General features: G+C 36.3%; 1 protein-coding gene across 2 annotated transcripts in view; it reads left to right on the top strand.

The window, feature by feature from the left end:
* Positions 1–13239, top strand: part of GPATCH2 (G-patch domain containing 2) — a 130554-nt gene that overhangs the window by 44922 nt on the left and 72393 nt on the right. The window contains exon 6 of one of the 2 annotated variants that reach the window (XM_075413015.1): positions 11082–11484. The exons of the other annotated variant lie outside the window; for it this stretch is intronic. Within the exon in view, the coding sequence (XP_075269130.1) occupies positions 11082–11084 (3 nt within the window). The 3' untranslated portion in view covers positions 11085–11484. Of the gene's footprint in view, positions 1–11081; positions 11485–13239 lie in introns of those variants that run through there. 2 annotated transcript variants of the gene reach the window in all.

Here is a 13239-nt window from a genome sequence, read left to right as displayed (position 1 = left end):
AGTTAAAAAAGATCTGGCAAGGCAGGTTACATCATTGGATTGGTTTAAGTTTATATTTCTGCATGTTACCTGTTTGTGTGTTCTTGCTCTTCTGCCCTTAATTCTCAACCGCTGTTACAGGTGTTTTTAATGTCCCCTAACTGAGAAACAATGCAGCCAGTTGCACTGTGAATTCATACAAAGTTGCAGTCAATCGAATGTGACTAATCTTAAGTTTTCTTTCTGAGTTTTGAACTCCTAAGAAGTGCTTAAATGTGAAAATTCTGCCTAAGGTTAGGGGTTTTTTACTACATAAAAAAAAAAGTCTTAAAATGGGCTTCAGAGCTCTTAAGTTTAGTGGTAGTGTAATAGTAACGAATTCTCAAAATGACTGCTTTTACTGTAAGTGCTCGAGTACAATGTTACAGTTCTATCCCTTTTTTTTTTGAGATAGCAATAGAATTATCTCTTTTCCACTCCTTGTCATCAGCCAGCTGCTTGTGCAACAGTCATTTTTTTAGAATGTATGGAGAAGAGTTACCAGTGCGGATAATCTTACTGCTTCTCTCTCTTCTGTTCTTTTGTACCTGAATGTTAAACTACTTGATTTGTCCCAAGTAAGCAAATGAAGAAGTGTGTAGCAGTTGATGGACTACAGGAGCATCCTCTAACTTAGTCTGTTAAGACTTCTTTGTGCATATCTGTATTTATATCTGCTCAGCCTATTCTGCTGATTGCTGATCTGAAGAGCAGCTGAGATGTAAAGCTGGACATAACATTTGCTCGTGGACCATCAGTCTGGTACACATAAAGAAAGTATTGTGGATTTGATCCTTGGTTGTCTGTAAATGTAGACTTAGATCATGCTTCGTAACTTCATATAAATCTTTCCAAATGCCAGCTAGATACACGTGGGGACTGACCAGTTGGTGGTGTTTTTTGTTTTTAAATACTGTCATTCCAGTTGCTTAAACTCTAGAAATAAACTCTAGAAAGTCACGAAGAGATTCTCTTTGGTAGTGATGAATACAGGTGGGGAGAGTTTCCTGCTGAAAAAGAAACTGGCAGTCATTTTCTTTTCACTTTTAAAAGGTCAAAATTCTCTCTTAATGTAGTCTAGCTAGTGTGTATCTGCTGGTATTAAACATACATGTTACTTAAGTTTGAAAAGCAAATATATGTTTTAATACTGTATTAATTTTTAATCTGAATACTTGCAGCAAGTTAAAAGAACATATTATGATAGTAGCTAGTTTGTTTTAATGGAAATAGTCTATTAAAGAAGGAAGAAAAGGAAAATTGTAGAAACATTTACATGGGCCGTTGAAAAATCTTCATCTTGAGTGACGATTGTCGGCAAAGTTGTAGAGAAATTTCTGGTATGTAGTGTCTGTTTTCAGGGATGTTGATAGTGGTTGCCAGAGCCTTGTAGTAGTGGAACATCTAAGCATGCTGTGAAGTCGGTGGTATTTGCTCTGTACACAGGCAAGAAAAATTATTTATACCAGAGCTGCTTCATAGCTGTAGAGCCAGGATAACTTATAAAAAAAAATGTAACGGCTTTCTTTGTCTCTCCAAATCACATTCATTTGAACTTCTATGTATCTTATCTTAGACTTTTTAATGATAATGAATTGAAATGCATAACTAGAATTGTCTAGCCTCTTTTGTGAAGATATATTCAATGGTGTTAGTACCTCTATTTCTTCTGGTATTTGTTGGGGAGAGGGAGATGTTATTCATTGTCATTCTCTAGTAGAAAGCCAGATGTTTTCTTGCCTTTTTTAATTGGGTTTTCTGTGGAAGTGGGGTAAGCTATCATCAGTTTTCTTTCTTCCTGCCTCTTTCCAATATCTTCAAAAATGCCTAGTTAATTTGACAATCCATTTAAATTTGACAGTCATTCAGATGTAAGTGATTATTAAATACCTTAAGCTTCTTGAAAAGAAGTAGCCAGGCTGAGGTGACAAACCTGAATTTATTAACTCCCTTCAGGAGCGGCTTACGGCATAAACTCTGTTGTTAGCATGAGGGAAACCCATGTGGGAGTAACCTTATAAATGCTTCAGTGTTTGATCAGTGTTTGTGCTTTCATTAGACCTCAAAGTTGGTTAAATGTCAGGTATAAAGCCACAAGAAGCCACATGGAGTTGCTTGTTTTGTTTTCAGTTTCCTTTATCCAGACAGCATGATGAGCAGGTAGAGATAGTTAGGATAGAAACTTCAGGAGCACTGATTTTATTGATTTGCTGGCCAGTTCAGTTATGTTTAGTAGTTGCTATCCTCTGTTATCCTTCATTATTTTAGACAACGTTATTTATATTTCAGTTCATTAGACTTGAAGCTTTTTACCAATAGAAGCCATACTGGTTTGTTTTCTGGTGTGACTAGATCTGTGGCTGTAGTGACCTCTAAGCCATAATTTAACTTTTGTCTGAATATTCTAAAAATGTTGTGTTTTCCTGCTTTAAGGGTATCTAAGGTTAAATTTCCCTAAGGTGCTGATAAAAGACAATGTCAAGAAAATTCTTGGCAAATTTTCAAGAAGAGTAGGTCCCTTGAGTTGCAAGACGGATGGGTCCAGGAGGAAGCAGATATGCATTCTGGTAGCCCAGGAGAAGAATTGTGTCTCTGCTAGGTTTAGTCAAGTGAAGCACAGAACAGAAAAGATAGTATATGAATTCTTGGATCTAGGACTGTATGTGAAGCACATTTATATCTATCAGCACTAATAAGTTATTGAATAAAAGGAAATAATTATTGCACATGCATTTTCATACTATCTTTGTCTTTCACTTTGAATTTTAATTTCTAGTAATTCAGTGATTTCATTCCTTCTAATTTCTTCTTACATTGTGTTATGTCACCTGCCATCCTTAATGTTTATTTGGACCAAATAAGCAAACTGAATAGTACAATGCTACTAAGTTGCTTTAATATGATAAGTTTCCTCCTTTGATTTACATAGAGACAGAGTTCATGGTTCAGTACCGCTGAACTTGGAGGGAAAACCCATGTTATAGCTGCATAATTCTGCAGGAATTTAATACTTTTGCTGGAAACAAATGCTTTTCATTATTTAAAGGTAATGGCATTCAGGAGATAAGTGTTTGATTCAAAAGAGTTTGACACAGTCTGTCCAGGGGATTTCCTGTATTTGTCAGCTGTCTTAGCATCCTTGATAACAAAATACAATTAAAATTTATATTACTTCAGCACAACTTCATTATTAGCTTCATTTACACTGATTGACTTACGTCCTTTATATTAGGGAAGTTGTATGCCTATGAATCTAGACCACAGGAGGAGATTGCTTCATAGGTTTTTGTATGTTGTTCCATGTGGAAATACATTCTGTACATGGTGAGTCTGTTTAAAAAGAAATTAATGATGATTGTAGTCGATGATAAAGCCAGGTTGCGGCCTGATAGTTATATCAGTCAAAATAAATAATCACAAAGAATTCCAGGTCTGCCCTTTTTCACATTACCTGGAGTATTTAAAAAGATTCACAAATAGGCTGTGAAGTTAAATTCTCAAATGTCGTAAGTCCACTGACTTCGTGAAGACTGCTACATTTAACTGAGAAATTTTAGTGGTTTCATTTGTTACGTTAAAACCATTCTCAAGAACCAAGAAAAATACCTTTAAGAATTTAATTGCATTACTTCATGGCATTCGGATAATTGAGGTTGAAATGAGTTGTCAAGTTAATGTCACATCATGCTCTTACCTTAGTGGACTCCAGTACTGTATTTAGGTTTTGGCCTGGTTTTGTGATTGGCTGGGAGGCTAATGTATATAACTGCTACTTCAGGACACAGAGTTGTAATACTGTATTCTGTATAGTATATTCCTTTCCCATGTGAGGTTTTTCAGGTTTTCTGTAGGGGGAAAAAAAAAAACCAACCAGAACAGCAATACTAGCTGTATACTCTGTCATCTGCTTAATCCTTATCCCCTTCGCATTGTCAATACTCATCTAATTCCACTTTAACAACAGTAATTGGCTGATGGAGTAGCAGATATAGATTTGTTTTCCTGATGACTCCTTGACTTTTTTCTTCTGGTAATACTAATAGAATTCCAAATCCTTACTGGTGTGATCATGTCATGAGTAGGTCAACAGTCATGTCAAGGTCCTATTGGAAACTTCATAGCCAACATCTTAATTTAGACTTAGCTATCTTTTTCTCTTGTATGTGCAATTGCAAGCAATTCTTTGAAGTATCACGCTCATTCCATTATAACGCAATTCATTTGATGCAAAGGGAGGCAGTTCTGCATGTGAATTGTTTACTGAATTGTAGTCACACACAAATTCAGTAAGCCTCTTTCCAGGTGTGATACATTATCTGAATTGTGTTGGGAGCTTGAAGGAAACAAAATATTGCTTGTTTGCTGAGATTTTCAAAGTGATTTCAGTCTTCCAGTTAATGATAATTGAAATGGATAGTGTTCCTCATATTTAAGGAAAACATCTCTGAAAATTTGAGATGCAAGGTCTCTAGGGTGGCTGAGTTGATCCAGTGGTTTACTGCCACTGGAAGGAAAAGGCCGGCCTCCTTGTTGCTTGTTTTCTTTAACTCTGTCCTAGCTCTTAACTCCATCTCCCACCAGCACCAGGCCATGTGATTCCTCCCCTACATCTTGCCACAGCTCTGAATTAAGACCCATTTCTGAGCTGCTTCAATTCACCAGCACAGGAGAGAAAAACCCAGATTTTTCTTTCGCGGTTAGCTTTCTGATCTTTTTAGTGAAGTGGAATTGATCTGGAGAAGGTCAGAAACATCAGCTCTGGCAGGAAGGTGAAGCTGACGGTGGGATGGAAAGGTGGATATGGGACAGCCTCTTTTAGCAGTAGTGAGTCATTTCGGACAGTTTGGTTCCTGGTGGGGTTTTACTTTTAGGTTTGGATTATAAAATTGAGAAGTAAGGCTCTAGAAAGTTGTTTGGGAGCCTGTCTAGGTTTGATGGGCGAATGATAGTCTTTCTCATCCCCATACAACTTTGTATTTTCTGTTACCTAAACCTTCATGTTTATTTTTGGTACTAGTGTGTATCCAGTCTAGAAATGGAAAGTACGCCTTGTTGCCTTTTGTGGACTTGAAGTAACATTACAGAAATTTTTGGTATTGACTTGAGTAAGAGCAGGGTAGACTGCGTATGCTCAAGCTGTCAAAAAAAACTGTAACAACTGATTAAATACCTTTTGTGTCTTAAAGCATGTCAGATTTAATTGAGTGGTTAAGAACCAGTTTTGGCAGAGACTTAATCTCACTTAGTCTTTTGGCTAACTGAATAATACTCAATATTGAAAGGGTACATGCAGTCTCTTGATAGAGATTTATGCACTTGACCAAGTGCTTAAATTTTACAGGGAAACATTTAAATTCAAGTGCTTTGGTAGTCCTACATCAGAAGAAATGCCTATCTTGGGAATTACCACAGTTAAATCAGCAAGGAACATTAACCAGCCAGAGTCTACAGCCTGGCTGACTGCCTTATCAAAGCCCCTTCTTTTTATCCTCTGTCCCAAACCTTCACTTCATGAAGTTATTGACCAATTATAGTGAAGTCGGCCATTAACACCTCTCTAGCTAATGTATTAGCTTGTCCTCTTAATGTTTCTGCGCGAATGATATGTAGAAAGCAGAAAAGGGCAGGGATGAGAAGAAAACCCTCCAAATAGAGCATCTGCTGTTTAGCAGGGAAGTTATCTTCAATATTAGGTATCTTGGTGCCAAACCATGCAGGTCTTTCGACTTCCACTTTAAAGTACCAGTAGGTCCCAAAATTATTATGCTTTCTGAGAATCTAGTCCAGTATCTGAAATGTGCTCACGGAACCATTCTTTTAGTCTAAAAACCAACAAAAACTGCTTTACTGTAAGTAAAAATGCATACTGTTTATTGAAGTCTTGATTATATGGATTTGCTGCTTCTGGAAAAAGAAGCCCAGAAAGCATAAAAATAGCAATCTACACTTATCTACACATGGTTTAAGTTTTCCCCTGTTCTGTAACTGAAGCAAGAAGCAGTAGTTTAGGTTGATAATCTGTAGTTTTGGAAACATGGGCTGCCTAAATATCTAAACCTCCAAAAAAGGTAATATCATATTATGTTAAATTCTTATATTGAAATATTTTTGTTTTATAATGTTGTATGTGTAATAACAATTAATACTTAACGTATGAACAAGTGGAACCTCAAAATGTTTTGTCTACACAATAAAAGATATAATCATATTCGTTGGCCCAGCAAGGGAATTCTTGTAATCAATGTAAGTTTAGCTTTAATAGACCATTGCTGCCTTAAGGAAACATGCTGCCTGTTTAGTGTAGACATGTACAAACACTGTATCATAATAGAGTGTTATTACATGCATCATTTTATGTGTACAGTGAGTATATTATCTACTGGTCTGGAGGGAGTGGCTGAGCTCTGTTCCCTTGTTTAAGGAAGAATTTTAAATATTTTAGTTGAAATATTTAATTTTTCTTAAACTTGCATGTGTCCTTCAATGTTACTGTTTTCTGCATTAATGTTATATGACAATCTAGCTATTAATCAGTCTAGGATATGAATATGGCAACTAACGGTACACAAAAGTACCTTGAAATTACTTTTGTTATTAATGTGAAACTCAAAGTAATCTTTTCCAAAGAATAAAAATCTGTGACTGTGGTACAATTTTAATTAAAAAATATTTTACTAGCTACTTTCGCCATCAGCATACTAGTCTCATTTCAGTCTCATATTTTTCCTCGCATTAAACGTGAAGTCTGGAAGATGTAAATACATTGTGGTTATCTAACTAGCTGAGAATTCAGATTTGAGGTAAAGTCTTATTTCACTTTACCACGAGGACAGCTGAGCAATGGAAGAGGTTGCCCGGAAGGGTGTGCAGTCTGCACCTTTGCCAGTTTTCAGAACCCAGCTGAATAAAGCCTTGAGTAACCTGGTTTAACCTTGGATCTGAGGAGCAGGGTGTTGGATTAGAGATCTCCTGATGTCTCTTCCCACCTGAATTACTAATTGATTTCAGCCAATGATCCCATCTTGTCATCCTATTATATTGGGAATTACCAAATCATAGCCCTCTAAATGTGTTCTTTTTAATATACTTTCAACTCCCTTGTTAAATCAGTTTTATCCAGCCAGTTGTCATATGGACCAAGAGTGTGTAACTGGGGGTCTAAGAAAGGGACCAAAACTTTTTTTAATACATATATGTATATTTCCTCATTAGAAGCAAGGCAAGAAATGAATAAATACTTTTAAAGGTTAGCCTTTGGTTTATTATAAGTGGAACATATTTCTGTCGGTATGCTGTATGTAGTATTTTTAATAGGCATGAAGTCCTTAAAAAGCCTTTTAACTGATTGTATAATTTGAAACAGTATTTCATAATAACTTTTTAAACTTAATAATGTCAGTAGTGTAAAAAAATTGAAAACTTTCACTGTGGTGATTCATCTGAACTTATTTACTAATGTCATTCTTTAGGAAAATGTTTTATTGGGATTTTTCCTAATATATATTAGCTTGTGGCTGAGATTGTTGGCTTTTGGATTCTGTTTCCATCTTATTCAAGGTAGAATAAGTTAAGTCAGCAGGATGGCCTTTGTTACAGTAAAGAACTTGAAACAATCTTCTTTTGTAACCTTCCCTTTCGAACACCCTGAAGGTTAACAGTTTTTTCAGTATCTTAAGGAGGAAGTTAAATGGAACAGCTGAGCTGGCTTAACAGCTTGCCAGTCCCTAAAGGAGGAGAGGGTAGGAGGATGCACATTCTCTGTTGATCCTGTTCTTTTCCACCTAGTGGAATAGTTCAGTGTTTCACTGAAATTACTTAGCTTGAATTTGTCCATTTGCTTGCACCCTCCCACTGCTCAGCACTTCAGTAGGTTGAATCAGCTCACTAAATCCAATAAATGCCATAGCTGGTGGAAGGTGCCAAGCAATATGAGAGGAACACAGGAAAGGATAAATTAATAACACTATTTCTCCTGTCCAGTTGCAGTATGCTGTTAATTTAAGCAGTTCTGCTAAAAAGATTTAAAATTCCAGAGCAAGTCTAGACCTAGCCTAGTGTAGAAAAGACAAATACTGAAAGAAAGAAAGCAAAAACATTGGCAGATTTAACTTTTACTATTTTAATTGGAGGAGTTCATCAGTCATTTCTAACATGTTTGCAGCTTGGGGTTTTTGTTCCTTGTGGACTAGAGGGTCACATACTTGTACTTATTTTTTGTTGTTCTCACAAAGTAATAGGTACGTTCCAAATGTGAAAAACACTGTCCCTGCCACAAGGAGATAAAAGCATACATGAAAAGGAGATTGAGCAAAATAGTATAGAAGGGTATTTGACTGTTGGCTGGTAAATAGGAATAAGCTGATTTTTTTTCATTAACTTGTCAGTATAAATCAGCTGGATTTCCCATGGGCAGCATGGCAGATGAGGGTCTTCCAAAAGGAATTAACTGGAGGAAAAGTGAAAGCTGTACAGATGAGTTCATGAAAAATGTTCTGTGCACAAGAGACAGGAAGAAGTCCAAAAACTGCTAATGCTAGGAGCATTAAAAAAAAAAATGCAGAATCTGATCTCCATGACAAAAGAGAAAGAAATGGCATGGGAGACAGGGGAAAATGTATGTGGGGCATGAAAAATGATGGAAAGCTTGAATGAGATTGTTGTGGTAGTGGTGGTGGAATTCATGTAATCCTGTAAGTCTGAAACCTGAACTTTTGCCTAAGATGACAATAGCAGGCAAGGAGGAAGACTTTGGCATCAGTAGCACTGCTGGTCGTCACAGTTCTGGAGGCTTATTAAAAGATTTTGGAAATAGGAAGAAGGAACAATTGGTTCATGTTTTGTTTTGTTCTTTTAGAACTGTATAAGTATTAAGCTGACGCTGAGATGTCTGGGTGAGGTTTCAGGAAAGGAGTCAGGGTCTGGGTTAGATGACAGCTAACAAATGGAAGATATGCACATTTGAGAACCGTCAGCATGGTTGTTCTGCACTGCAGAACCTCAACTACCTCTCACTTTTTCAGTCTGCGAAGCTAAACATACTCTGGAGTATGGACCTAGCTTGGTGTAAACCCAACAGATCCTTTGAGCAGTTACTGAAGGAGGACCCCCTCCATTTGATTCTGCTGCAACAGAAATTAGCTGAAACACTGATCAGAGAGAATTCTGAGTGTATTGTTGAAATTACTTCCCATTTCAATCAGGCAGAGCCCAGGATCGATCTGCTGAACACACAGGAAGACTTAGAGTTTCTTCAAGCATTTCTACGTAGGAGAAATTTCAAGGAGAATGGGTGTTTAGAGCTCTTTGTCATAATGAAGTCCAGGTTCTTGTATGATATGCACAGCCATGCTTTATTATTTGCATTAGAGATGGTGACTATCAGCAGTGAAGGAGCTGGTTCTGGGGAGGTGGTTTCATATGGTCTAACTCTTAAGAATGTAATTTTAGAGCCTCAACTCTTAACTTAAGCACTTGTGTAGACAGTGGGACTTCTAAAGAGTGATCCAGAGCACTAATGTTAGCTGTATATTTCAGCAATTTGCTTTGACTCTTCCTGTCACCGCTCTACCCCGAACAGACTTAGCTCAGATGGTAGAGGTTCCACATTCTGTGTACAAGTATCTTGAGTAATGATATAAAATATAACCCTTGCGTATGTAAAACAGTACCTTTTGCTTTACATATTAAGATACTAGCATGACTAAACCAGTTTCCTTTCCCATGTACTTTTTGAGTTACTGTGTTAAAAGAAACGTAAATTTCTGTGAAGTTGAGTCTTTCATCAAGTGAGTTTAGGACCTCACTTATTTGCTTGCTGGAGCCTGAATTCTGTATTTCCTTCAGAAATTTCTTTCGATGCTCTCATAGTGTCACAACATTGTTCTGTTTTCAAGCTTGATTTTTATGGTGGTATAATTAACAGACAGAGTACGTTGATACAAAAAAAGACATCTACTGGTTTTGACACTGAGAATTAATTATGAAATAAAAGACAGATTTGTGCTCAGGCTAGAATTAGCCTAGCAGTTCAAAACATAAGCAGTCACCTTGGAATCATGTAACAAAAAATGACACCCTTTCTTTTACTATGGGCTAAATATATCATCTGAACTTTAGTTAAATAAATCATCTGTATGTCAGTTCTATCTGTTATTCTGTTTAATTAATTTGGAAAATAGTTGTTGCTTTCCTTTGATAAGCGCAGAGTTCATGTTTGTTAAATATTTAAAAAAAAAAAAAAACTGGTTATGCCTTTTGAAGTGTTTTAGATTATTATCAGAGAGGTTGTTCATTCTTACCAGAAAAAGGTGACATTCAGCACATCATTGGTAGGCAATTTTAAATGAAGTAAAGTTTCAAAAGAGTATCTATAATGCAGTTTTTCAAACCCTTTAATTAGTTTTTGCATGGCATACCTTACACAAAGTGCTGGCATCGTATTTTGCTCTTGTTCCTTGCAAGTGAACACAATTTGAAGGCCTTTAATGCAACTTTCCTTATTTTATGTCAACAAAGACTCCTCCAAATATCTTGTGCTGGTTAGTACAGAAAAACATTGTGTTAGCGTGTTAATCTTGAGTGCACAAAGAACCACTGGAGGGTAAGAGGAGGGCATCTGTTGGATAAGCTTTCAATATGATGGGAATGATAACAGACCTATGACTGGTGCAAAAACCAGCTAATCTGTTACAGTATGTGATTAAAACAGTATGTGGGGGGGAAAAAAAGTGGTTGTTGATGCAGAGGGGAATAGCCCTGTATTTCCTAAGCAGACAAAGACGGAATTTACTTTTGAGAAACCAGGCTGTTCTAAGCTGCCACAATTTGTACTGGCTTCAGTGACCACTTCAAGTTTTTAGGCCTACGTGTTCTGGGTGAGTTGTTTTTGTGACGGATCATCATTGTGATGGACAATCCCTTACTACCTCCTCTATGTGTTTATCAGTACTATAGGAGGTGTAATGGGTTTTAGACTTTTATAGTAAGAATTCTTGGGAAGATCAAGAAGTTTTAAATCATCTTTTAGTTTTGCATAACTAATGAAAAAGCTTCTTTTATTACAGTGAAGGAGTGATTAAGAGGAAGAAAATGAAGATGCTGAGAAAACTGCTTTGGAGATCAGTAATTAATTTCTTCATTTCCTGCTGGGTAACTGAAATTCGAGTGCAGATTGCACCTTCCTTGAGAAGATGGGGATTTTTTAAGATTTAGAAAAGACCTTAAACTATTGATGTTGCTTTCAGAAAAGGATTTAGCAAATGTGTACATTATAGAGATGACTAGCATTTAAAATATTTACAAAACAGTATCTAATAGTGTGTAAACACTTTTCTAGGCCACAAAGTATGGTAATTTTCAGACATATATGCTACCTTCTGCTTGATTGGCAGTGAAGCCACTAGTGGGTGACGGTTGGTTATTCTTCAAACTTACAAAAACTGCATGTAGAGCTAACTGATTGCTACCAGGGAGGGAATTCTTAGGTTTTGTGCATGTATGTCTACAACGTGTCCTAAGGAGCTCTTCAGAGCTCTATTCGAACTTAGACTATTCCTATGATCTGGCAAGCATTAAGGTAATATTAGCAGTTTTAAGTTAACATACATTAAAATTTATGAGAAGTTAGTTCTGGCCCACAGTCTCTTTCTTAGTATTGTTTAAGAAGTTGCAGGCATTTAAAAAAATGCTGTGTGTGCACATTTTCTGAACATTAACAAAAGGCAGGCATGACAATCTGGGTTTAAGTCTTTGGGTCTTAGTTTTATGCACAAACTTGTTCTATTTAATAATGCTTCCATTAAGCAGTGTGTATCACTTCAGTTACCGATGCTGGTGAAGTTTCATTTGGACTTAAAACAAGCAGATGTGTATTCATGTGTGTTTCATAAAACAAAGGAAATTTGGGCTTTTGATGTCAACTACAGGAATGAAATGAATGCGGAATGGAATCACTTCCTTACTCATTAAGTCCAAAAGCACCTGCTGTATTATTATTTGGCTGTAAACCAAAAAAAGAATGGTTTAGTTAAAACTAGAGGGAGGGGGGGAAAGCATTTAATCAAATTTATACAGCTTCCTGAAAGTTACTGGAACTAAAGTAGTTGGTGATGTAATGTATGAAGTCAAAGAGTATTTTGCTGTGCTGGAGAAAACTAATGGAAACATTCACTTGGGGTAAGACAAATGGTATTAAATGAGAAAACACACCATGAATTGCAAATGGAGCTGAGTTAATTTGTTGCTACAGTAGTGTTGCCCTACTGTTAAATGAAGGCTGTGTAATTATCTTGCTGGCAGAGATAATGTCAAAACCTCATTTCTCCTTACATGCCTCATTTTTACATGAGGGCTAATTGAGCTGCAAGGTGACAACTGATTATATATGGCTATCATCAGGTCCTCTTGCTCAATTTGCAAATAATGTTATCTTTTTTAAGTGATGATTTTTATCACATGTCAAATTAAGGCATTAAAAAAACTTTTTAAAGCTATTTTAATAATTTGTAGCACTGCATTTGTCATCATTTTATTTATATTTTTCAGCATTAATTAATTCTTTGTGTAAGATTCTTGACATCCCTTTACTTACCACCCCTTTATTTAAAGTACAGACACATTTACTAGTCAGTTTGCTTCATGCCTCTTGATCGTTATGAATCACTTTATAATCCTAAATATATTAAGCTTTCTTTAATTTTTCTATTGAGTTTCTTGTTTATTGGAAATGCCACTGAATTATTTTTGTTAATAAGTATTTTATTTAATAAATACCTAGTTTTAAAGCTTTTCCTTATACCCAAAGAAATCCAAGGATGCTGTGTCAAATAAAAGCATCCCCTCTCTACCTGCTGGCTTCATGAATCCCAAGGCGCCACTTTGTCAATACAGAGCTAAAAGCTAATGCCGTTTGGCCTGACACTTTTTGTTGTTCTGCTTGATCTGTGCTTTGCCCATCGATGCAGTGTGTAGTCCCTTTCCAAGATCTCTAAAGATTTTGAGTCTAGCTACATTCAGAAAAATTGAAACGAAACCAGTTCATTCTGCATTCCACTAATGAAAAGGAGGAAGCTGGATTTCCATGTTTGTGCCCAAAAGTGCTGACCTACAGAAGCAAAGTGTGAGACAAGCCGTAAGAACATGCTTGGAAAAAACTTTCAAAATTTGGCACTAACCCTGAATAAAAACAATTTTGGCAACTCTTCATAAATTTCTTATGTTATT

The sequence above is a fragment of the Opisthocomus hoazin genome, chromosome 2, assembly GCF_030867145.1.
Source record: "Opisthocomus hoazin isolate bOpiHoa1 chromosome 2, bOpiHoa1.hap1, whole genome shotgun sequence".
Lineage (NCBI taxonomy): Eukaryota > Metazoa > Chordata > Aves > Opisthocomiformes > Opisthocomidae > Opisthocomus > Opisthocomus hoazin.
This window is presented reverse-complemented; position numbering and strand designations above follow the sequence as displayed.